Here is a 26,841-nt window from a genome sequence, read left to right on the forward strand (position 1 = left end):
GTATTCCTTACCCTTTGAGGCCGTGTGTTTTGCTGAGCTTGCAAGTCATTTTCAAGCTACCCCAAGTTCAAGGTGAGAATATAGGCAGGGAAATGTGGGCAGTAACTATGGAGTTGCCCATTTGTATAGATTCTCCAAGGTAAAGGAAAATGGTTGGGGACAATGCTGGCACTGAGCATTACCTGCCTGGATAAGTAACTGAATCTCTTTAGACCCCCATTTCCTCCGGGGAACATGGACTTAGGTAGTATCTGCCTTATGGAGGGAGTAAAGGCTACGTGAGGTAATGAGTACCAGGGAAGCTACCCTCCACATCATAGGTGCTGGCTGTCATCAACAGTGCTGTTAAATGATCCAAATCAATGCCACGTGAGTGGGTCCCTACACTGTGCGTCTGTGAGCCAGCCTCACCTCCAGTTTATCCCTGCACATATAGAACCACCGGAAGGACAGACTTGGGGACAGATCTGAATTACAATAAGAGATTAAGAGAGAGATTAAACTACTGAAAACCTGCACTCTGAGAGAATTGACATGTTTGCTCTATGCAGAAACCTTAACATATACTTTATTGTAAATATATGTGTGTGTAAAATACATTAAATACATGTGAATGTGTATTACATATATACTTATATACAAACATGCATACAAAGAAAGGATGGTCTAAGGAAGAACGGAAATGACGAAGACTAACCTGCTCATTTTCTATGCTATTTTCTCATAGTTTCCATTACTACAGGGACACTTGAATTCATAAACTTGCTACTTCTCAAAAGACATTAGAAAACAAACTGATAATGGAAAATGAATTCATTCACAGTTTAGTCAAACCCGGGAAAGAAGCACTTAGGTTTTTTTTCCCCCCCACTCCCTTTGTGACAATTACAGCTTTATAGAAAACATGAAAGAAAAGCCAGAAAACATATGAATATTAACTGGTCAGGATGCTTGAGCTCTGGGGAGGCCAATCCCTCCTTCTGGTTGGCAACAGGGCTCCAGTCTCCCCTTCCCCAGCACAGGACTGCAGGGAAATTTTATGCCTTTTAGAGATCGTCTTTTCAATCGTCTGATAGCCACAGGGAGGAGACTTGGTGTCTCACTTCAGAATTTCTTCCTGTCAGCGTCCTTATTTGACTACTGGGATCTCATAAAAAAAATATCTAAAGCACAGAGAGTGGTAGGTAAACTGCAGGCCAGAATAGAGGGCTGAGGACGGCTGGAGACAAGGTACAACTGCAGCCAAGGAAGTCAATATTGGATCGTGCCTGACAAGAGGAAGAAAAGGCAGGAGCGCTAGAGGCCTTCTTGAGGGGTGGGATGCTGCCCTTATCAGCCTGCCACTTTGCCCAGCCTCAGTCTGTCACAGGCTCATCAGGCAAGCACTAGGTGAGAACATCCCTGGTGCAGTCTAATCCTGTTATTTTATTAGAGAAGCAAGAAATGTCAATTCTTATGTGAAACTCTTTATTTTCAAAATTGGGCAATTAATGTAATTAAGATACACCTACAGGCTTCTAATTTGCAAATTATTGTCACTCTCCCCATCGCCCCCAGCATTATTAAAGGAAATCTCGAGGACTTTTTAGTGAGCCTATTCCATTTTCTTCCTCCAAAGCTCCAGAAACATGACAAAGAGGAAGAAGACTCCCCAGCCTCTTGGAGATCGGAGGAGGAGATGGCTGCCGAGGCGGAGGCTCTGCGTGTCTACTTTCAGGTAAACACCAAATACTTCGCCTTCACCCAGACCTCCTGACGGGCCTCAGGAAAGGAAAGACAGTGGCTCTGAAAGAGGCCAAAAAAGTAGCAGCACCCATGTCTTCCCCAGGGAATCACAAAAGACTGTGGACACTGTGTGAGGATGACCCTGACTCATGTGGGAGTTACCACCAGCCTCTTACCACTGTAGGCACGGGCGGGAGTCTGGGGGCAAGGTCCTGAGGTTCCCATGTTCTTGTGTCCTGGAACAAAGAACTGGACCAAGGCCCTGTGATGAGTGGTAGAGATATGGGTAATTTATTAATAAAAAGAATGCTCCTGAGTGTTCAAGTAGTCCAAAGAACTGGAGAGGCCATAGGCTATAGTGGGCTCAGCCAGGAGAGTGGTGGGCCTTTATGGGCCACTTGTGCAACATTGGCCTCTCAGGCATTTGGAGGCTGTTCACATAACTCTCACTACTGTATATTGTTATAATTGTTTTATTTCAATATTGATCTCTCGCTGTACTTTATAAACTAACCTTTATCATATGGATAGAAGAAACTACATAGAGTATTTGGCACTATAACTGGTTTGGGGTACCCATTGGGGGTCTCGAACAGAATCCCCTACTGGTTAAAAGAAAACTACTGTATCCTGCTTTGATATGAAATGCAAGGATGTTCAAAGACACATGCTTAAATTGGCCATTCTCTCCCCAGCCTTATTTTCACAATAATTTTAGTACTTAATGACCCGGAGTGCCTTTTCCTCTGGGACAGTAGCAAGCTATAAAGGGCACACTGAGGCCTCCTTCCAAGTGTTTCCAAGTTTTAGTCACCATCACAGAAAGCATTTAGAGTTAGGACATAGTAAAGTATTAGCTGAAACAGCGTACTTAAAGGAGAAGTGCGGGCTGTGGACAAAGACATTTGAGAAAACTGGTTTGATGAGCAGGTTTGGATGCAATAGAAGACTACCCAAGACCTAAGGGAGGGGACTTAGGAATCAGTCAAGACCACCTACAACAGCAGTTATGTTTGCTTGTTTGTTTATTTATCTCTTTCTATACAATTTTTGAATGTGTTAGATTTCTTTTTAACAAAATTCTATATAATTTTTGGATATGTGCAGATGCCCACAAACAATCTTACAATGCCAATGACAGAATGGTCACAAAGCAAAGGACATTGGCGTCCTCAGTAGGCCATGTTGGCCTCAGCCATTATGGTAGCCTTGTGCCACCCTATGAGTAGTTTCTTTTCTCTATGCCTGTCTGTCCCCTCAGTTCAAGTGAGCCACTGTAGCCAAGCATTGCAAAGAGCAGTTCCTTCCGCCATGCATGGGTCAAGCCACAGCTCCTTTGCCTGAAGGGATACAGTGAAGTGTAGCAGAAGCCATTGGTCCTATTTTATTTTGAACTGTTCCCACTGTTCCCCTTTTCTTCTGTCTGAAGGGAAGGGATTGATCATGAATGCGGGTCTACGGGCATGACCAAACACTGTTTTCTATTCTGTTCCTCTTCAGAGGCCCAGTGTGTCACTTTGGCACAGACTGTTGAAATGGGGGGGTCCTACATCTCTAGGCTCATATTGAGCTGAAGTTGTTTTGTTCTGGCCTTCAGATACAGTGAGTGTTTTCAGGGAGAGGCAAGAAAGCTCTAAGCTTTGGCCGAGGTCTTAGAGGAATTGTAAGGATCTACCTCAGAATGGGTCCTCTCTTGTAGCTTCTAACCCAAGATTCTTACATGCTTCTGCCCTGAGTCCCAAACTTACCTATTGTTCCGGTGGATTCATTTAACTACCAACTCCTGCCAGAAAGATCTGTTCTAGGCAGTCCTACAAACCACTGGCCATCATGCCTATTCACTGTTCAAATAACTAAAGCCTGCTCTCTTTAATGGGCTCTTATTACCGACTAAGTAAATGGCCTTTTGGGAGGCCTGATATGGTACTGAGATTAGAAAAAAAAATACAGTAACCACTGCTACTGATGTGAAGATGGGGGCCTTAAATAGAGGGTCATTAACATCTACAAAGAGCAGCATCACTACCTCCACTGCAAAGGGACAGAATATACTTCCCTCTAGATCTATGGTCCTTAGGTCAGTCTCTTTGGTTAATTGATATTGGTCTCTCCACTTTCAAATTCCATCTTTATAGGGAATGTGTCTGCAGTGTAATCTAGACTAGTGATGTAACATGGAGATTTGCCTGGACCTATGGGAATATCTTTTACCTGTGTGACATCAAAATGAACTTGGCTTCACCAGGCTTTTATGATGATACTGTCAGCAGTATGTCTGTCATGGGCAGGGCCGCTTGAAAGACTTAGCTTGTTGCTACTCTGAAAAACCTTGAAATTCCCAAGAGGCATAGCCAGAGATGGGATGGGACCATGGGAGGGATGACAATCATCAATAGCTACTGAGAAGGTACAAGAAAAATATCCTATCCTAAAACCCAAGCTCAGCCATGTTAATTTACAAGTGGCAACATTCACGATGCCAACACAACAATTCAACCCACAGGCACCATTCTTTTATTTTTTTTTTTCAGGCACCAATATTAGTTGTTACACAGATCACTATTCCAGAAACTTCCTACGTCTTTCCCCAGCTCCTAAGCTGCCCCTCAGGAAGTCCTTCTCTGCCCCTCACCTGTCTAGAAGCCTCACTGGTTTCCTTGGAAAAAGCACTTTTTCCTCTGCTGCTGAGTCCCTTTATTTCCCAGTACCTGTCTCTCTGCCACCCCTGGGTGAGGTAGTAGGAACCAAAGTGGGCCCCAATTTCACACTCGTTGCTCTACTTGCCAGTTTGTTCAAATGGTGCTAATTCTTCCCAGGCTGTCCTCCATCCTTTTTTTTTCCCCCCTGTAGCATATGACCATGTGCCCAAGCAATATGACCTTGGGTGGGTCCAGTGTTCACCTACCCTCATCCCTCCCTCCCTTTCCTCATTATTATTTTTTTTGTCTTTGTGTATCACCTAAGGCACTGCTTACTTATTATTTCCTTGATTCACTTTTCCCATAGCAGCACATTTATCTTAAGCTGTATAGTCTTACCCAGTGTAAACTAGAACAGTGTTTCTAATTAGAGGTATAAAAATAAATAGAAAAGAGATATAGTGCTTATGAAATGCTAGCTCTCTGTACCTGCTCACCTAGAACTACCAAGGCCGAGCTTCATTCTGTCTTCTAACAGCGAGGCCAGCCTCTCTTAGGGCTTAATTTTTCATCACCAAGCAGAGGACTTTGCCATGCCCTACCTGATCTATTTAGAAATAGTGAAATAAAATCATCTCTCAGAGATTTAGTATGATTCCCATGTTTGGAAAACCGACAGTGAAGATGAGAATTCAAACCCAGAGCAATCCAACCCCAGACCCACAGCTCTCAGCATGTGAAGAAGATAAGGTCCACAGAAGAACAGCAGACTCATTTCTTAGGTCTGGACAGCCACATTATTGTATCTGGATCCAAGACAACCTACTACTTACCAGGGCATCCCTAGTCCAAACTGACCTGGTCCATGTGAAATTGCTTCTCCTGGGAGACTGGCTTCTAGGTATTGCCTTTACCGTTCTGCTTGCTAAGAGTCTATTTCAGCCACCAAAGATTTCAGAGAAGAACATGAACAACCATAGCTAAGACCCCCTGGATCTCTCAGACAAAAGAGTATGATAGGCAGTGAGCTGCCCTCTATCTAGAGTTTCTGCTTATAAAGCAGAAAGTCCACTCTGTGTTTCCCTTATGCATAAACTCAGATTCAACCCTCAGCATGACAAGAGCTGTTCGGACCATACAGATACAAGGTTTTCCGGAAACCACACATGCATGTGTATGTGTCCTCTCAGTGTGTCATTACTTTATAGATAATTGGTCGCCTCTCATTTACTTAGAACAGTGCAGTGCAATTTCAAAGCAACCGAGTCAGCCCAACCCACCATTATTACTAGTTACAGATGTACCGTCAGCCTCTGCCAGTCATCAAGGGAACAGTATTAGCTAACTCACATAGAGGCATGTTCAGTGTCTTCCCATGTGCCCCTGCGAGGGAGATGGTGACTTAGCCTCCTTCTTTATCTCTTTGTCCAGCACAACTAGATCACAATTTCTTGGGGGGGAAATCATGACACGCAAACACTACTCTTGCAATGCCAGTGAAGCCGGGAGCGCGTGCACTGGTTGCTGGATGGCGCTATGGCTGCCTCAGTGCCTGCCTGACGCATCCCTGATGAGGCCAGGCTCCTCCAGTTCCAGGAATTCAGTGCCTCATCTGTGAATTTATGCATTGGCTCCCAGCGCACTGAGCTGATTTCCGGGATGGAGTTTGTGGTGTGTCTTTTTAGTCTTTCTAAATCATATTCCATGACAGTGGATCTGCGTCTCCTAACCTCGCTTGCTTTCTGGAGTGTGATTATCCTCTACGGAGGTGTTTAACACTTGGATTTGTTGCCTCTCTAATTTTAAGTCAACCACATGTGCAGCAGTGGGGAGTGATGCTGTCATCGCCTCCTCCCCACTGGAACCGAGGTGAGGGATCTGTGTTGTAAAATATGCAAACATCACTCCCCAACTTGCATGGGAAGTCAAAGCAGGACAGGTTTCCACAGGGTGTTGTGTCAGCGGGAGCCTTTGCAATCCATCACACTCTCCTCTGTGTGTGTCATTACTTTATAGATAATTGGTCTCCTCTCATTTTACTTATAACAGCACAGTGCAATTTCAAAGCAAGCGAGTCAGCCCAAAACAACATTATTACTAGTTACAGATATACTGTCAAGGGAGATTTTTGACACCAGCAGTTTTTCAAAGCCACTATAGTTTCAGCCACTGGACAATGGCGGAAAGTCATGGGTAGCAAAAGCAGGCGGGATGGGACAAGTCTGCTGGTTTGTTTCATGCTCTAGTCTATAAATTATGCCTCTTAAAATCTACCCCACCATCCATAGAGAAGGGCTGCCCTTAACACAAGCAGCTCCAGTGGGAAAGTCTCTAGAGATTCGTAAAAGAAATTTTGGATAAAGAGGAGGCCTTGAAGTTCAGCTTGAGTCTAGATCCTCATGGGGCAGGGCTCTCATTAACAGGAAGGAAACTTTTCCCATCCTCCTTCAGTCATCACTCAATCGATATGATCACAGATCTTCTAAGATATTTGAGTATCTTCATTTTGCCGGGAAAAGACCCAGTCAGTGATTTGAAAGAATCAAGAAAAGAGACTTTTTTCTTTTTCTTCCTAGTCATTGTTTCTATTGGATAATGCAGTTGGATAATGCAGCCCCTTCTCGCCTTGTGTTACACTGTTGGACCATGCTTTCAATTGCAATGATAAATATAAACATAGGCCAAGTTCCTGGGGCTCGAGAATGGTAAAACAGGGACTCACCTGGAAGGAATCCAATACAGGGCCCCACTGAATGGCTTCTCTGGAATGCGGGGATGCTCATTCTTTTAAGATGCTATAGCTTTCCACAAGACAGTTTACCCAATATGCAAAATAGGCTTTTCATTTAGTGTAATATTTTGCTGGGATTCTTCTTGGAGCAAATAGTTTAGGCAAAATCTTTCTGCAGGCCACTGATGGCTAAAACATTCTGGGGTAAGGCTTGAGATAAAGGTAGGCTTCACAGGTTAGTTTTTATCCTTATGAGCTGTACAACAACAGCGTGTGACATCAACACAAAATTATTTCCAGCAAAGTATGATGCAGTAGCCAAAAATAACTGAGTTTTAGGATGAAAAAAATGGCTCAGTGGTTAAGTAGATTAGCTGCATTTCCAGAGGACCTGAGTTGGGCTCCAAGAGGCTCACAAACACATAACTCCAGCTCTATGGGGTCCAACATGCCCTTCTGGTCTTCATGGGCAGATATACACACACACACACACACACACACACACACACACACACACACACACACACACACACCAAATACTTAAAACCAGAGGTGCAGGCTTTTTACTTGCATCTAGTAAAATGGAAACATAGTAAAACGTAGCTCTTCATCTTTATCTCTAGAAAAGGATGGCTGCACATTAATCACTGTATTCTGCTATGTTATAAAACCTCCTCAAATAAAACTATTCAGTCACTAGGGTTTTCTTCCTCTACTTGTTTCTTTTACTCCTGGAAGTCCTTTTTTTTTTTTTTTTTTTTTCCAGTGTATGAGTTTTGTCTTTCCCTGCCTCCTCCCTTTCTAGAAAAAGACAGAGACTTCTGGAGAGCATGGGAGGTTAATATGTAGAAAGGCAATGAAAAATCACATTAATAATCCTTGACCTTGTCACATAATAATAGCTAATGTTTATTCACTTCACCTGTTCCGATGCCTACCATGTGCCTCTGCCACGTCTTCCATAGTAATTGCTCAATTGTTTTGACATGAATGAGCATCACTCAAGTTATCACATAGCTGCTTGACCTGGATTATCCATGCTGGATTCAGCAGCAAAAGTAGAGCCTTCTGGTTTTTAACTCTTCTCTAATGAGTCACCATAGAGCTCAGTATATTCAGTACGTGAGTGGTGGTATTGGAAACTGTGAGTATCTTATCTATGAAATTGTCCTCTGCCCCATAACTGTGGAGAAGAGGCACGGTTCTGCAGAATAACTAGTAAACTTATACCTCAGCCCACGAATGCACCCCCTTCTTGGAAACCGAGGCATGACATACTGCCTAAAAAGAACAGAAGCAATGCAATGGTAATGTGAGGGAACAACCCACATTCTCATGTAATCCCACTTTACAGGAGATGAATCCCCCTTCTCTTTTTCTGCCCCATGGCACTGACCTGGCTCTTTTGGTTCCACATTAACCTCACATAGAGCAAACCCTCGTCCCTCTATAGAAACCTCATGCAAGCAGTTCAGAAACAGGACTAAGAAGGCCTAATAGTAGTTAATTCCACTTCTAGGGCAAATGTTTTGGTCATTTGCTTTACATAGATCTTTCTAGAAGATGCTTTGGAGAAAAAAAGATGTCCCAGCCTGTCCCTCTTGGAGACCAAAGTCTTGTTTTCACCACTAGGTGAATAAATTCATCCCAGACACTCTAGGATGAAAGTGTATGGTCAATCTTCAGGACCATACCCAAGTTGTCTGCAGTTTTTGGTTTTTACTTTCAGTAAAATAAGCATGAAATCTATTCTCTGGACTTGGATGGATCACTCTTTTATGCATCACTTTGTGAGTTACATGGATAGAGAAAGCACAGCACATACTTCCTAGAACTGTTAGGAAGAGAACGGAGCAACAGGGTAGGAAACTATTATGACCATGTTGTAGGTCATTGTTTTTCTTGTTATTTAATATTTTGAAGATGACAAATTATTGGTGCAGGCAAGTCATGAGAAGTTGGTTTAAATAGTTTTTTAAGTACTAGCAACCACTGAGGGGAGAAGTTTTCAGACTGTCGGAAAGGAAAAGAAAAGAATGATTTGTGCTGTTCTTACTAATTCAACCCTCCTACTGTGTTCAGCTAAAAAACCAGACAGAAGATCTACACATACTGGAGATACCAACATAGCAAAATCTTACATGAGCAAGAGAAGACAGGAATCCAGGCCAGTGAGCCCAGCACTGGGGTTGCTTTTCCATGAAGGCGTACTCTTCCTTGCTGAAGGTATGCGTAACTCTTGAAGAGGAGGGTAGATTTAGAAGTTATCCATGATAGCCTGCTTACTAAAGCTCTATAGGTGAGTGGGATGCCAAACATCTGGCAGTATTAATCCTTGGAGGATGAGTGGGGGTAGACATAACTCATTCCTTACACTAACTTTGGCCCAACATAAAATCATCAGGATATCTGCGAAAGTCTCTGTCCTAAAATTAAACACAACTAATCTCACATTTCTAGTCCTTTAACTTCTTGGCAGAAGTTAAGAGAAATCTTCCTGGAAGACTGTAACCCCAGTGTAAGATCTTAAATTATTTCTACAGTTTGTATCCAAATAGAATACCCAGCATGTGTTTCTGTGTGCTCATGTGTAGGGGTACCAAAAAATGCCAGGAAACAGTTGCCATGTCCTGCTCCTGAATTCATATACCAAGGTCCTAATTACTACATGATAGTGTTCGTGGTGGTTATTTGGCCTCTATGGTGGATTTAGTAGCCTTGTAAGATGACATTTTGATTTGTCTTTCTGTGCTCACTTGAGAAGATAGCATGAAGGGGGCTGACTTCAGGGCAAGAGACGTAGCCTCAGATCAAGGCAACCGTGTTCTTGGACCACCTGTCCTCCAGGACTGCAGAAAGCACATTTCCATTGCCTAACCCTCCCAGTCTATGGTATTTTGTTTACAAATAAGTGACCAATCATGGTTTATATAAAAATCAAAATTATCAGACAGATGTTAAAGTAACTGTGTAATTTGTTTATGGATAGAAGATACAAAATGTTTTAGTTTAGTTTTTTTTCTAATTTAGCAGAAAGCTGGAATCTATTTTTAAAAATCACAGATGTTACAAAGGATTTTTTTCTCCAGTTCCAAATTTTTCAAGATTTTTTTTTTAATGATGGATAAGTGAATTTCACTTTCTGGGTATTGAAGCTGCAAGAACAATAAAAATAAATAAATAAAATGTAACTGACTGTGAAAATATAAAACCCTAACTTAAGCTCCATGGTTTGAGAATGGCACTCTAACGGTATCGATGTTCATTGGGACTTAAGGAATCCAAACGAAAAGCTGTAGAGTAACATGTTGAATCTTTTGGGCCAATAAGTGGAATAGCTGGGTCATATGGCAGATGATTTTTATCTTTTTGAGAATTCTATACACTGAATTGCGTGCTGGTTCCACCAGTTTGCAATAGTACCAGGAGTAGGTTCCCTTTTCCCTACTCCAAATTCACTTATATTTTTTAATCTTGGTCAATCTGACAGGGCAAATGTTTTGAGTGGAGTAATGCTATTCTGTTGTTGTGATTCCTCATAACACAGGCAAGAAATGTCTACTTTGACCAATGATTCCAGAGGGATAGTGCCATCATGTCATGGGATGCATGGCGACAGACAGGAGGCAGGTGCGGGAAGCTAGCTAGTAGAGTTTTCATTTATAAACAGAAAGCAGAAAGAGGGACCAGGTAGTGGAGCAAGGCTATGATCCCTCAAAAGCTGCCCCTGCTGACTTGTTGCAGGAGCCTCCGTAACCTTTCTAAAGAGTCTCATCAACTGGGGCCAAGATCTCAAATGCAGGAGCTCTGTGGGGCATCATTCACTCAGAGTTCCACAGATGGCCTCTCCAAAATCAACTATGTAATACCTTCACTTGTGAGTTAAAGTATTAAGCCTTTTTAATAAAATGAAATTAAGGAGAACAAGATAACGAGAAGGAACGTTCTCTGTGAAGAGAGCAATGATGACGCTCAAGCCAGGTTTTTCTTAAGCAGTGGAAGTATTTTATCAAATAAGATTTCACAAGACACCTGTAAAAAGTCTCAGAAGATGTGAAAAAGTACAAAAGAGAATTATTATAAAACTGAAAAAATTACAATAGCATAATGAGTGGATTTAGTGCCACGTTTTTCATAGACATGAGAGTTAGTCAACTGTACCGTGGATCTTGTGAAAGGAATAGTATGAACAGTAACAAGATAGAGAGACAAAGAAGAGAGAATAGAAACAGAATGAGAAAAGTCCAATAGATATTTATTTAAAAGTCCATAGGTTGCAAATCCAGAGTTTTAGTGAAAATTTTATGTTAGGAGACAATGCCCGAGACTCCAAACCAAAGGGAAAGGCTATGTGTTCTGATTAATTCCAATAATCTAAGGATGCTGAGAAAGCAGGACCATTTGACCATAAGTATTCAAGACCACCTGAGGCAACATAGGGAGATCCTTTCCTTAAAAAGAGGGTGATAAGGCTGTAGCTCAATCAGAGTGCTTGTTGAGCATGCACACAGTGCTGGCTTTGATCTTAGTAATGCATAAAACCAGGTACGGTGGCACACTCCTGTACATCTCAGTACTTGGAAGCTAGAGGCAAGAGGGTCACAAGTTCAAAGTTATCCTTAGGTGCATGGTTGGTTTCAAGCTAGCCTAAAATGCATGAGTCAGTCTCTCTCTCTCTCTCTCTCTCTCTCTCTCTCTCTCTCTCTCTCTCTCTCTCTCTCTCTCTCTCGCTCTCTCGCTCTCTTGCTCTCTCCCTCTGTGTGTGTGTGTGTGCATGTGTGTATATATGAAGTCCAAGAATTCAAGAACATACCCAGCCACAGTAGGGAAAGAAGGTATATACATCCATATGAAGATATACAGAAAAATTGAAGCAAAGGTGTAAGAAAGCTTTTAGACTTAAGAAGTGTATATTTTCAAAGGCAACAACAACTAAAACAAAAACAAAAACAAGAACAAAAACCTATGAAAATCAGCAGGTCAGAATAGTTTAGTAGCCAAGAGAGAATAACTGTCAAGATGGAGAGTTAGCTATCCATAAAGTTCATTAATTTTTTGTGAGTGCTATAGTTTAAATATGCAATAGTCCTTAATGCCCCGACATATCATCCTGGCACATTTGGGAGGTGACAGAAACCAAGAACTGAGCATAGTGCCATGTTGCAGAACATGCTCCTGAAGAGAACCATAGCTCCGTAGCCTTCCTGTTCCACAGGCCTGCACTGGAGGCAGTGGCTTTGCTCTAACATGCTTTCTTACCCACAAGACCAACTACAGGGTGACTAGCTGACCGTGGACTAAACCTAGGAGCCAAAGGGAAACTTTGCTCTCTATCAGTCATTTGTCTGAGGTATTCTGCCGGAAGCTAACAGTGCATGCCCATGAAATAAATATGTTTTTTTTTCCTGAGAAACTTGAGAGACTTTATCATCAGCAGACATATTAAAGGAATTACAAAGAAAAAGTAGTATGACAAAACCCAGAAACTATTCTGAACTAAAATTTGTAGACAACTAAGCAAGTGATTAGAGAGTAATTTGCTTTTAATTATGATTTAATGCATTTATTGAGTAAAATAATAGCTGAAAGATATTGTAGAAAGCATTGTGAACAGTTAGAGAACCATGAAATTATACAAAAGGAGATAATAAAGATTAGTAATACAATGGCAAACACACATACAATTAAATAAAAAGATCAAAGAGGCCAAATCCTGATTCTTTGAAAAGAGAAATTACCAAGAAAATACAAAGTTAAAAAGAACAAGACAAACTTCCATATAGTTAGTGCTGTTGCAAAAAAAAAAAAAAACAGTTAATACATTTGAAATTTTGGATGAAATAGACAATTTTCTATAAAAATGTGATTGATCCAACTTCCACAAGATGAAAAAAAAGATTATATGAATAGTTTGAGAATGATTAGCGAAGTCAAACTTACTTAAATAGCTTTCCAACAAATAAGTTGTAAGGCTTAGGAAAATTTATTGGTTTAGCCTCTCATACATGAAAAAAAGAAAGAAGAAACATAATTAGATTCTGCCAGAGCAGGAATGAAAAAGGAAGAATTTCTCTTGTTGCCCAATTACTATATGAGGTACTTTGCAAATAAAGCAACCAGAGGAAGTACAGAAAGAAAGTGTACATCCTAATAGTACATGGGAGAGGACGAAGCCCTACATGATGCCAGCGAGATGGAGGGCCGACTCACATAGGGCGTGTTCATAAGTTACGAAAAGGACAATAGGTAGCAATTAGTATGGCTTCTGCATCCTAGTAGACTATCAAATAATATCTTCACTCAGATTAGTCAAAGGCAGAATGAGAGGATCAGCTCAGGAGATGAGAATTAAGTTACAGATCAAAGTATCATCTACACAAATGCCAAAGCTTTGGGAGAACTGTAAGGGAATTTGCAAGTAACGGTGAGAAGTTGTCAATCTAGGATTGATAAGGACGTCAAAAGATCATTGTTGACATCTGTACTATGAAATGTGCTCAAGGTGCCAGCACACAGTACATGAGAAGGAATTGGAGATGAATAAAGTTTTCATTATTTGTAGGCACTATGATGAATATACTTACAAAAATCCCAATATGGGGAATTGATTAAAGACCTCTATAATAGACATGGCTTCAATTTCTCTATATTCACAATTAGAAAGGAAAATGTTTTAATTTACATTAACATCAAAAGTAAGATATCTAGGAATAAAGATATGCAATCTTCTAGATTAAAAAAAACAACTTTAAAATGAGCCAGGTGCATCCCAGCACTCAGAGAGGCAGAGGCAGACAGATCTCTGTGAGTTCAAGGCCAGCCTGATCTGCAAAGTGAGTCTACAACAGCTAGGGCTGCACAGAGAAACCCTGTCTCAAAAAAGCAAAAACAAACAAACAACCCCCCCTCCCAAAAATCCTAAAAAATAAAACCAAGAACCTATAAATGCTAAGAAGAATTAACGATGAATTAAATAAACAGATTAAACAGATTAATGAGTGGTCTTATGAAAACTCAGTTTTCTTCAGTTGGCATTTGATGAAAGATGCCAAGTTGATCCTAAACTCTTCTTGGTAGAAATGTATCCAGAAAACCAGAAAGAAAGAAAGAAAGAAAGAAAGAAAGAAAGAAAGAAAGAAAGAAACCTACAAAACCAAACAAACAAAAAACAAGGTTAAAAATACCCCGGGGCTTATTCTATAAGACACCAGGGCTTTTTTATTACAAGGCCACAAGACTTAAGATAGCATGATATTGGCACAAATATAATTGGATGGTGTAACAAAATAAGAAGCAAGAATGACATGCAGGCATATATGAAAACTGGATTTATGAGAAAATGGTACCACAAGACTCTGGAAACTTTTTTCAGCAAGAATTTCTAGGAAATTGGATAGTCATGTAGGAAATTTTAAGAGGAAGCCCGACGACCCCACATTGTATATTAAGGTTGATTCCAAGTAAATTTTAATTCAGGACATACAGTATGACCCAATAAGGTTTTGGAAGACAGTATAGATTGTCTATAGGGAAATGCTTTAACTAATAAGGCACCAACATCTCTTTAAATTCTGCAAGAAAAGGTCAACAAATCAGACTTAAAGAACTTGACTCCCAGACCCCCAAAGAAGGAATGTAGAAATGGACCATTGGTAGCCAGCAGCAAAATGCAGCTTAGGGCAGAGTGAAAGGCCAGGCATGCTTACTGCAGTCATCACACTTTCTGCAGACAGAGCGTAGCCAGTGCTTGGAAGAATGTGGAGCCACACGAGTCTCCAAGCCAGGCAATGTTATATTCCAGTGCTTACAGATGTGCACTCAGGTGGTAAAATAGAAAAGAAGGCGTTCAGCAATCACCATAGAGGTCAAGCCCTAGGAATGAGGTGGGAAGAGTGGGGCTGAGGTGGGTGGAGCCTGGCAATGTCCCATTCCTTGCTGTGAAGGGTAGGAAGATACCCATTTTATTTTGTTTTGTGTTAATTCTGTAAGCCAGATACAAGCCATCTGTAGTTTTTCTCTCTGTGTATATTACATGTCAAGAAAAAGAAGCAAAAATAATGAGGTAAGTGGGGAAATAAAACAACAACAATAAACAGGGAAGGAAAGGAAGAGCTTGACTTCACCGTACGGTCTAGTTGCTAAACTAAGTACTCAGTTGTTGCTAGCACGCTTAAGCCAAAACAAGAGAGCAATGGTTGTATGACATCTGCAGACACACTGCTAGGGCATGGACCGTTGACCACCCTGCCTGGCCACTGGCCTCCTTGACTTTGAGAGGCTACACTGGCCAACCCCATCATTATTTTAAAAAGCGAACAGTGGAGCCCACTACAGAGAGGACACTTTATTATTATTAGTAGTTCTTAATGATGCCTCTTAAGAAGAGCTCATTATGAATAAGTGTTCTAAACACTTCTTAGACTTAATCTCAAGTCCCTCAGTGACTCTCCAGTTTTCCCTGGCTTTCAGAGCAGCAACGGAGGCTGGAGGCAGCTTGTGACTTGCCCAAGAACTCTGGAAAGTCGAGGTTTAAGTTAACTGACTCCGGAGCCTGTGGTTAGCCTTCCGCAACACAATTACTGTGTCTTTGGAGAAACATCTGTCCCTAAAGAGTTCTCGCTAACTGACAGCTGGAATTACACAATGAAGCAGAGGAACAAGAAACAGGTTTTTTGTTTGTTTGTTTTTGTTTTTGTTTTTATGCTTCTCCACTGACTTCAGGAACAAAGACAGTGTTTGGTGATTCCTGTGCTGGAGGCTTCCTGTATGTCACTCTAGCCAGCCATCACAGTCCAGCCATCTGCTGGGAAGGTAGTGTGGTCTCAAGTCCCTAGTTACAAAGTTGAAAGCTCACACTTCATTAGATAACCAGACATGAGCCACAGCTAGTCAGCATTGATGTCAATCCAACAATGCATTCTCCAGTCAGCCAGGATGCCCAGGGGCTCCACCCAAGATCTGTCAGTTACACAGAGGGTCTTGGAGAATCTGCCATTGTGTCTTGGAAAACATGGAAAGATTTAAGCAGAGAACGGGAGTGGAATGGAACAGAGCAGATATTTAACTTTGGAACTACCGATTCTGTACGAAGAACACAGTCTAGAATGTGACTCCAGCCCAGACAATTAGAGACCTTCCTTTCCACTGATGTATTGCCACAGAGCCAGAAGCCATCAGCTAGTATGGTGGCAATTTCAAGACGTCATCCCACTCATCTGGGAGAAACCAGTGGCAGAGGCAGGAGAATCTTCTACAATGGCAGGAGTCGGGAGACAGAGAGGGGAGGTCCAATACTGTTAAAAAGTTATATGTTACTTTTCTTTTTTCTCTTTTTCTTTTTTTGAGACAGGGTGTCTCTGTGTAGCCTTGGCTGTCCTGGACTCACTTGTAGACCAGGTAGCCTTGAACTCACAGCGACCTGCCTGCCTCTGCCTCTCAAGTGCTGGGATTAAAGGCATGAGCCATCACGCCCAGCTTGTCATTTTTCATCTAGAGGAAAATCTGGCTCTTAGACGTGTGCTTGTCATCAAAAGACTCCTGGCTATATCAAGGGCATATGTTGCTGTTTCCCTAGGGGTACTTTTAAATGGGGTGGGGGCGGATAACATAAGCACAGTCTTAGGCACAGTAGTTTTCCGTGCCCAATAAGAGCTGGCAGTAACTCTGAAGAAGTAGGGTGACCACAGGAATAAGAAAGTGTGTACCTGGATCCTGGGCAAGTCACCAGTACTCTGCCCATCACATCTCTGATCCAACTGATTTCTGTCTTTTATCACATCATAAGACAGTTGACTTTGTACCAGTCATGTCTATTTTATCTCCCTCCACTCCCTCGCCAGCCCCATTACATGCCCTCCCAAAGCCACCTCATGATCTAGGATTAGCCAATCAATTTTAATGGGTATTTAAAAGGGTCTCTCTCTTTTTTTAAAGAGTGGGAGTCAGTACATTAGATGATAGATCATGCAATAATTAAGCATTAAAAGAGCTCAATTGGGGATTCTTTTTTTTGCCAGCAGATATCTTTAGGTCAAGGGGGTCTATAAAAGCTGGCAGATCATTTTCACTCCTTTAAGACAGGCAAAAACGATGCTGAAGGCAATTAGATGCTCTTACCAATTTCCCTCCACTAAGGCTCTGTGTCCTGCTCCAGAGAGGCAAAGTTCTAAGCTGCTGGCATTCTGAGCTGCACATAGTGGTGTGGTATTACCTTGAAGGACTCAAGGCCTGGCCTGGTGTTCAGATCATCTTTTAATTAGAGATGATGAGCCCATGTCACAGCTCCTTGAAGGGGAGCTTTCTAGAAAGCCCGGGCCTTGTCTCTGCAGAGCTCTGAAGAGTGGGCCAAACTCTTATCTTCCCTCATCTTCTGTGGCTCCTAAAGAGTTTGGAGTTATCACTTTATGCTGAGGACCATGCCTACAGTGTTAATCTGTCTTTCCATGCCCCAATATTCTCATCAAAGTCTTGCTTGCTTAATTCTCTCCAAAGATCTGTTATCTATTCAAGAGTTTCTTAAGAGCTCATGTGTGGATAGCGTCAACTTTTTTAGTGTCTTAAGAGAGTGAGACTCAATGGAAGTTTGCAATAATGAAAGAATTAAAAAGAAAAGCATTTTCTGAAAAAAAAAAAAAGAACTCTCTCATTCTGGGTAAGACTGAATTCTAGAATACCACAATTAAAAATACCATTTCTTTATATAGGCTATCATATGTAAGCTGTTAAGTCTGACTCTTAAAATAAATATCTATATCCTCTAGCTCACCCAAGGTCACACCAGAGAAAGAATGCATTAAAACAGAAAATAAAGTTAAGTTCATAATCCTTAAATGGAAAGCAAGGTCATGATCTTCCAGCACTATGAAGAGCCAGCCAGGACAAGATCACATGAGTCCCCTTTTAGGCCCTACAGCAGTCACCGCAATATCTTTCCTTTGTCTTGCTAGTATAGGGTCACATCAAACACTGACCTACCCCCAGCGTCCCATGGGGCACAGGCACCCTTCTTACTAGAATAGTCTCCTACCCTTCCTCCCTCCATTCAAGATGAGATGCAAACACCATCCACCTAGAAAGGTATTCCCCCAAGGGTCCATTCCCATCATCCCTTAACCATAGTCTTCCTTGAATAAGGGAGGAGCACCCCATGGAAGGAAAGAAGTCACGATGCTGGCTCTGGTCCTTGTCTCTTCCCCTACACGTGGGTTTCTATATCGATGCAGACATGTTTGCTTGAACTTTTATATCTGTGAGGTAGTGATGGGGTGCTGGGGGAAAATAACCCTCAGGTCCACAAAAGGAAGCAGCCGCTATCTTTTCTAGGATTGGTATAGCCAGCTTTAATGCCCTACTAAGAAATTTGGGACTGGAAAGAAGTGTGTGACAAGGATTGCGTATTGGCTTGTTTTACAAATGAAGAACCTTAGTAAGTTTTACAAGATTCTATCTACAGTTCAGAGACTAGAGTCTCAGCAAGTGGAGGTGGTGGGAAATAGTCTCTGAGCATGCTTCACCCATGTTCTAGTCCAGTTTTTAATCCTTCATCTTTTTTAAAAAAATAAACATTTGCTTTAAAAAATTATGTGTGTGGCTGTGACCTCAGAGAGTTGTTGGATGTGGCAGATCTGGAGTTATAGGTGGTTGTGAGCCGCCCAGTGTGAACAGCCGGAACAGAACTTAGATCGATTGCAAGAGCGATAAGCACTGTTAACCGCTGAGCCATCTCGCCAGTCCCTCGCCCCTTCAGCTTTTGCTTCCAAGATGGACTTAACTACAACTTAGATCAGCCGACTTGGATCGGCCGACTTGTAAGTGACTGGCATGGATCAGAACTTCCCGGCCACCTGCTCCATACTCAACATCAAGCACTTAGGTTTATCTCTTGGTGTTTGTTGAAATGTCCTGCTCTAATAATAAGTGTTCAAACATTAGTCTGAACCTTTATTTGGGGTAAAATCTAGCCCCCCCCATATGTAGCCAATGGGCAACTTGGTCTTCATGTGGGACCATGTAGCAATTGAAGCGGGCCTGTCTCTGACATGGACTCTGTTGCCCGCTTTTGGATCCCTTCTTCCTGGCTGGGCTGCCTTGTCTGGCCTCAGTGAGAGAGGTTGTGCTTAGTCCTGATGGGATTTGATGAGGTAGGGTGGGTTGGTGGTGGGGGAAGTGGGGAAGGGGGGTAAAGTGGGGGAGAGTGTGTCCAGGAGGAGAGGAGGGAGGGGGCTGCAATAGGGATGTAAATAAATTAATAAATAATGAAAAGAAATCAGAGTCAGCAGGAAAAAGAACATAATTTCACCAACACCAGTTCCTTTTAAATGGTGAAGAATAAAGCATGGGGGGCAGAGCGGGCAGAGCACTTTAACCCATTAGTCAGTTGAAAATGCTGATACTTACGTGGAGAAACCCTGTCTCAAAAAACAAACAAACACAGGGAGAAGAAGAAGAAAATGCTGAAACCTTACAAACATTGTGATGATTCTTGAGTGGGTGCCTACAGTCCTTCAGCAAATGTGCCTGCTATTCAGCTCCAAACTTGTACACACTCCAGACACAAGTGCCATTAATTAAATGACATGCTCAGCAAACTCTCAGAGCCATTAATTATCAAAGGTAGCTTGTTCCATGCTTGGCTCGAAACTCCATTATGACAGAAGAACATGAGGTAGAGCTAAAGAATGGGCTGGAAGAAGGTCACCCTTAAAAGCCACACGAGAAGACGCTTTCACAGAAAGCAAATGACAAAGCATGCATGCCTTTGGCTTCTTCCACTTTGTCCATTTGCAGGGTCTGTCGGGGAATTTCTCAAAATTGGTTTATCTCCTGCAAGACACACGTGAACAGAAAGTATTCCTTCTTTCATTTTGCCTGGGTGTAATATCAGCAGAAGATTTGAAGACAAATAAAGTCTGGTCTTCATAAGCCCCAAGGAAAGGAGGGGGTCTTTTAGGGAGAGTCGCTGCTGGGCGGGACAGTCATGGGGAGATGGGCAGAAGTATAGCAAGCAGTCAACAGAGCCTTAGTGCAGATCTACAGTTCGTAACAGGAAGTACCTAAGCTGGGAGGTGAATTTCTCAGCCTATTTTGCTTTCTAATCCACTACCAAGCTCAAAGCAGATGCCACTTAATTTGCAGAGAAGACAACCCTGGGTGTACCAGAGTGTATAACTCAGAGCTCTAAGCTTTTAGGTCATTTTTCTTGTGGGTTTCCAATACTTGGGAGTTTGGAGTTTGAGGTCACTGCCTAAGCAGAGGTGTGTGAGCTTTAGCCTTGTCAGAGAACAACTGTCTTCACCCTAATTCCTGAGAGGTTTGGTCCTTTGTGTCCAGGATTTCATATTGTTTTTATTGATGCTGCAGATTGGGAAATGGATCCCATTGAGTAGGAAGTTAATTAGCCCTTGGTCATCTCAGGAAGAGGTGTTATTAATCAGCATGAGAAGCATGCTGCAAAGAAGCAATCTGGCATCCGGCAGCATGCTTAGAAGCTGCCCTGCTCTCCAGATCTCACCCTCACAGTGCTGGGTTTCTGGCAGTGAACCTGGGCTAATCCCTCCCCATCTCCCGAAGGAAGTATAATTGTATTGTCTCAGATATACTATCAGACAGGCTTTCTGATCCCTGCCATTTTTCCATCAGCTTTTACTTTACTCACCTACTTTAACATTTCGCCATCAGTGGCTTTTGTGGTACATTTTTTTGGAGGCCATTTATTAAGAAAAAGCTAAAGAAGAGAGGTCAGGGGGCCCTGGCCTTAGGAAATTGCTCACCTTGTTTTGGTGTGAGCAGAATGCCCTGTGTGTGTGTGTGTGTGTGTGCTCTGCCTGCCCCAAGAGCCTGCTGGGAGCTAAGACTTTTAGAAAAAGAGGCTTATTAAAAAAGTTTTTTTCTGTGAGCCTCTCTTTCCTGGCTGTGTTATTGGTAAATGTGGTGCTCTAATTTTAAAACCAATTCTGGGCTCTTCAGTACTTACCATGCAAATATAAGGACCTGCGTTTGGATCCCCTGTACTCATAAAAATCTAGGTGTAGTGGCATATACTTATGATCTCAGCACAAGGAGGCAGAGATGGGGGGGGGAGGGACACCCACATGGCACACTGGACAGCCAGAATTAAAGGAACCGCTGAGACCCAAATGTAGTGAGTGTAAATGCCTCAAAAAATAAGGTGGAAAGAAGTTAATTTTAGGAAAACACTTCATGTTTGTTTCTCTGTTCTCTACATTTGTGTGCATGCTTACATGTGTGCACACCTATGTGTGCATACACACAGATGATAGCAAACCATTTTTGTCTCAGCCCTGGTAAGAGAGCCAAGCAAGTCATACCATTAATCCTCGCGGGCCAGGATCACTACCTGCAAGGACAGCAGTGGCCCCGTTCATGGGGGTGAGGAAGGCAAGAACTCTTTGTGACCCCTGCTGCACTAGGAACACATTTTGGGATAAAAAACACCAGGAGATGGGTGGGGACTTTGTCTCCATCAAGTCTGCTGATCACCATCAAGATCCGTCAGGAGAGGCACAGCAGAAGAGTGTTTCCCCCTCCTTGGCAAGTCCCATGGGCAGCCAAACGTAGAACCACAGGAGAGGCCTTCCTGTGATAGATACACTAGCAAGGCGCTCCCCCCCCCTTTCTCTCCCCCTCCCTCCCTCTCTCCCTCACTGCCTATGGGCAGCATCCACCCAGACAACACCTATAGGAGAGAGACAAGGCAAGTTTGTCATCTGAGCTTCAATGTAGAAGAGGATTTCCCTGAACTCTGAGCATAGAGCTGTTGAAGAAAGAGACTGCCCTCTTTGATACACCTGGCAGAAAGGCACTGCCTGCAATGCTCTCAGAATGTATAGAGAAAAGTTTTCTGGAGCCTGGCGTACCATTAGAATCTAGACTGCACCCCCACTAAAGGCTCAGGGTCTGGAGGTTTGGTCCCCACAACTGACATTATATGGAAGTAATGGAACCTTCCAGAGTAAGGTGCGCTCAGCAGCCTTTGGCTCACTGGGCTTACAGGAAACTCTAGTCTTCTTTCCTCACTTTTGGTTCCATCACCATGTGGTCTCATTACCATGGGACAAAACAACAAGCCCAACTGATCCCAGACAAACTCTCCAAAAGTTCCAGCTCTGATCAACCATTCTGTTTCATACACTTCTTATCTTAGGAACACCCATTACAGTGATGGAAAGCTGTCAGACATGGTGACAGTCGCACATTCAAGAAGTCAGCAGGGCTCAGTTCAGACTCACAGGAGGACCCCATGGCCCTTACCTGTACCCATTGAATCAGACAACAGAGCACAGGGAGACGTCAAAGACCTTCCTGTGGGTTTCAGGGAAAGATGGAGGCGAAGGTTTCCATAGTCCTTCCTGAAAACCTTGATGACAGTCTTCAATGGGGCATTTTAATTTCCCTTCTGAATTCAAAGCTCCCTTCTCCAAATGTCTCTCATACCATGCAGAACAATGGAAAATCCCTGCTGTTGCCTTTCATGACTCTGAAGAATGCTCCCCTGGCAGTTTAATGCCATGCCTATCTGTCATTTCTCAAGCATATTCTTCTTAAGGGACAGGGACAGTTAATCTGCCACTGAGTGTATTAAGAATTTAAACAGACTTGAAAATTGGGGCACGTATGTCTACTGAGCCCCTGATTATAGAAGCTCATGTGTCCTTGCCTGCTCACCCAACTCCTTGTGAACCATGTATTAGTCCCACTCTGTATAGAGTATTTTCCCAAGTGGGCTACACACATGTCAGGGATTTAACCATTCATTTCTTCATACCCTCCTGGGAGCCTTGTTTATGTGTCAATAAACCTTTTAACTTGCATCCCTGAATAAAAGAAAAAGCTCTACCCTCAGTGATAGAGGTGACATCAAGGGAACAGAAAGATAAGAAGATAAACATGCTATCTTAGGTCCATTAAAACACGAGGAGACAGGCATATCCCCAGCTGCATTCTGTATTTTAGAGGAGCAACACTCACAGTATAGCTTAACACTGAGTCTTTACTGCCTACGAAGATGGCAGAAATAATGATAATGCAAACAGGAGAGGCAGACCTGCCATGAGGGAGCATTGCAATATCCTAGGTACATGGGTAGGTGCTTTATGTAGACACTGCATCCACTATTAAGTGTGTGCACCTCACTCCCCTCCACAGGCACACAACCAAACTTTGGACACATCTTTTCTCAAGCCCTACAACCCTACCCAGTGTCTGGGGGGATGAAAGGTAGACACTGTTTCCCATAAGGCTCCAGATCAGCTATGGAAATGAAACCATCATAGACAAAGCAGTGAAAAACTAGGTGGATATGTGGATGATACGCCGGTGTCAACTATGAGTTACAGACAGAAGCACTGAGAGCGGGCTGACAGAGGCTCCTGTGTGGAGAGAGGCTGAGGAAACCCAGAGATTACAGAGCTGGACAGAGAAGGGCAGGTGGAGGAAGTAACATGGGTCACAATGCTCCAAATAAAACTGATAGAAGCTTCTAGGACATAAATCTGCTCTAGACAGGCAAAGCAGAAGAAAAGAGAGGGCACATCCATTTTCAGGCCAGCACAGGTGCCTCTGACTCCAAGTCAATAATTGTTCAAGGACAAAGTCTGTGATGAATGTTCGGAAGATGACCCATATCACCAGACAAGGAAAACAGTGCTAGGAACAGCAGCAAATGGTCCCAGGATCATGTGAGAATAAGACAGGCCCCATCTCTGGAGGATCAGTTGGCTGGTTCAGACACTCTGCTCTCCTCATCTTCTCTATGGTATAGCCCTATGGGCAGAGGAGTGCACTGTGGTCCAGGGTAGGAATGACTCTGACTCTGTGTTATGATCCCCAAAAGATCACATATCATTACACAGCTGTCCCACCCTAGGCTCTTACTTCACTACCAACCTACAGGAAATGGGTTTCTAGACTCACAAGAGTTCTCCTCCACGTGCCAAATATTAGTGTTTGTATCCTCACCAAGATGGGTTTGATGGATCTAAAGCCAAGACAGCCCTAAACAGTACCCTTGAAATAAATAGGGAGCTAACTCTTCACACCCCAGCATCCTAGGTCTGCATCATCTGGGCTGCCCTCAAACCCACAAAGAGCAAACCAGACATGGAAGGCAACTCAGTTCTCTTCTACCATCTCTTGAAAACACTGAGGAAGGGATTGGAGCCATGGGTCAGAAGTTATGAGCACTCGCCGCTCTTCTAGAAGACCTGAGTTCTGCTCCCAGCACCCACATCAGCTACTTCTAACTTCCTGAAACCCAAGTCCACAGGATCCAATGCCATCTTCTAGCCTCTCCAGGCATCTGCACACACAGACACATACATGAATAAGAACAATTAAAAAAAAGAAATACTGGAGAAGTCTGTGATTCATAACTGTATCTCTCAAAATCATTTTATTTATCACATCCATGGTGGCTGCCCAATTCTCTGAGGACCTGCTCCCCCAGTATCCCCCAAATCGTATAAAATACAATGGAAAGTCTTCCCCTCCCTCGTCTCCTAGTTGGCTTTCATTCTGGTAGTTACTCTGTTCCCAGCTACCAAGCTATCCCAGTTGCTGGCCATACTTATTTTACTGATGCCAATCATTGACGTTTAGAGGGTGAAGGCTGCAGTGCAGAAGGCAAGGACAGAGCTGTGAAATGTATTTCCATGGTCACCTGAACTGAGATCAAAACGGCCGCACTACACCACCTAGAAATTTTCCTATTTTCTTGTTAGATACAATAGGACAGGGAGGAGAAGTTTAGTCTTGAGTGTAGAAATGCTTGAAGCCTGGCATGTATCCTTAAGGTCCCTGGGCTGTTGTATAAAGGTGGTTCTTCCAGCTACCTAGTGTTTTAATGATTCCCCAAATCCATGTGCCAAAGTCTTCAGTCACCAGGGCAGCTTGTTTTGAAACCGATTCCTGGGCCTCTCTATAGATCTGCTGAATCGGAGTACAGGGGACAGAGTCTGGGAGTCTGTTCTTAAGCCCAGCAGAGTTTACACAACAGTAATGTTCGGTGTGCCCTTCTTATGGAGCACATACAGGTCTGAATTGGTTTTCCTTGTATACCAGCTTTGAATTTGTAATGTGGGATCTTAAGAGTCCTTGCAGCTGACCTTTAGTGATATGAGTGATGGACAAAGGACAAAGAAAGTACCTGGACCCAAAGAATAAATCTAGGCAGCAAAAGGTCTGACATCACTTATTTCGCATAGATTGCCCACACATCAATATCATCTCCCATAAAACGTTAATGGCAACCCAACAGATTAACAGTAAACAAACTTACATTTTGTTTATTGCTGTGCCTCAAAAGAAATGCTACCGGTTCTAACTAAATGTCTGTTTTTATGTTCTGTCATTTCCAGGCATGAAAGTAACTCAAGCAAACCCCAAGGCATAAGGAAATGGGCCTCAGTCTTCTGGACTCTGCAGCACTGGGAAGGCAGCTGAGCAGTCTTTATTCCACCCCGTGGTTCTGCAGCCTTTCGCAATGCATTTTACTGTACTCGTGGAAGCCACTGGTGTTCTACCTTCATCCGGATGACTGACAGGGCCAACTTTACCCACAGTAGCATCGGCAGTCTGCCACAGTCTCTCAGTTATGTACTTAGAATAGGACCTGTTCCAAACTGTCCCTAGCCTAGATGAAAATAAAATGGTAGCTAAAATATTTACCTGGTGTTGCTGACTGACTTAAAAATTGATATTGTGAGGCCTCCAAAAGGCATAACTGAGGAGCGGCTTTCTTGGAGCTAGTATGTTTCCTGTGAGCCAAAGGTCAGTTGTAGTAGAGAGGAGATTTGGAGACTATCACTGGGTAGGGAAGATAAGAGCACCGGAACCTTTCCCTGGTCAAGTTTTCCTCCTGCCATCAGCACAAAAGAGCAAAGCTAAAAATGTTCAAGATGGCCAAGGTAGCTATGGGACACAAGCGAGCACCTTGTGCTGCTCAGATGGCTGGCGTTGCTTTGTGGTTTCAACATTTTCTTTTGTTTTTTGTTTAGTGTGTGCATGCACATGTCTGCACACACATGTCTGTCTATGCATGAGCATGATTACCTGCTTAGCTATACTTGTGGAAGTCAGAGCACACATCTTAGGAGTTTGCTCTCTCCTTCCACTGTGTGGGTCCTGGGGGTGAAATTTTGATCGTCAGGGTTGGCATCTAGCACTTTTATCTGCTGAGGTATCTTGCCAACTCTCCAGTGTGTGTGTGTGTGTGTGTGTGTGTGTGTGTGTGTGTGTGTGTGTGTGTGTGTTCTCTCTTGGAACCTGGAGCTCATTGAATCTGTTAAGCAGGACAGCAAGCAAAACCCAGGGATCTACCTATCTCTGCTTCTACAAGTGCTTGGATTATAGCCACAGATAATTATGCCTCACTTTTTACATGGGATCAAGCTCAGGTGATGCTGATGTGGCTGGCACTTTCCTGAGGGAGCTGTTTCCCAGCCCCACTCAGAGTAGCAGCAATGTAAGGCAAAGGAGCAGAGAAAGCTCTCAGCACCCATCTACAAATTGTACCCTGCTCAGTTCTTTAAAGGAGAATTTACAGAAATGGCCCTTTGTTATGAAATCTCAGAGAAGGGGGTCAGAGTTTGCACAGGAAACTCGTAGCGTGGAATCAAGTGACTGAAAACAGCATTCCTCTTTCCAACACAAATCCTCTTTGAGATTCTCCTTTGTCTTATTGGCCACTCCCAGCCTGACACCTCCAAAGACAAGCAATGCCTAGTGTCT

At 42.9% G+C, this 26,841-nt stretch overlaps 1 protein-coding gene across 1 annotated transcript in view; it reads left to right on the forward strand.

Moving 5' to 3' along the window:
- Positions 1–25,778, forward strand: part of LOC311605059 (bis(5'-adenosyl)-triphosphatase-like) — a gene marked incomplete at its 5' end in the record, with an annotated part of 294,631 nt that extends 268,853 nt beyond the window's left edge. Inside the window, 2 exons of the mRNA XM_084795351.1 lie at positions 1,619–1,717; positions 25,470–25,778. Coding sequence (XP_084651477.1) covers positions 1,619–1,717; positions 25,470–25,475 — 105 coding nt within the window. The 3' untranslated portion in view covers positions 25,476–25,778. The remainder of the gene's footprint in view (positions 1–1,618; positions 1,718–25,469) is intronic.
- Positions 25,779–26,841: the final 1,063 nt, after the last annotated feature.

Source organism: Acomys minous (assembly GCF_964271855.1).
Source record: "Acomys minous genome assembly, chromosome: 9".
NCBI lineage: Eukaryota > Metazoa > Chordata > Mammalia > Rodentia > Muridae > Acomys > Acomys minous.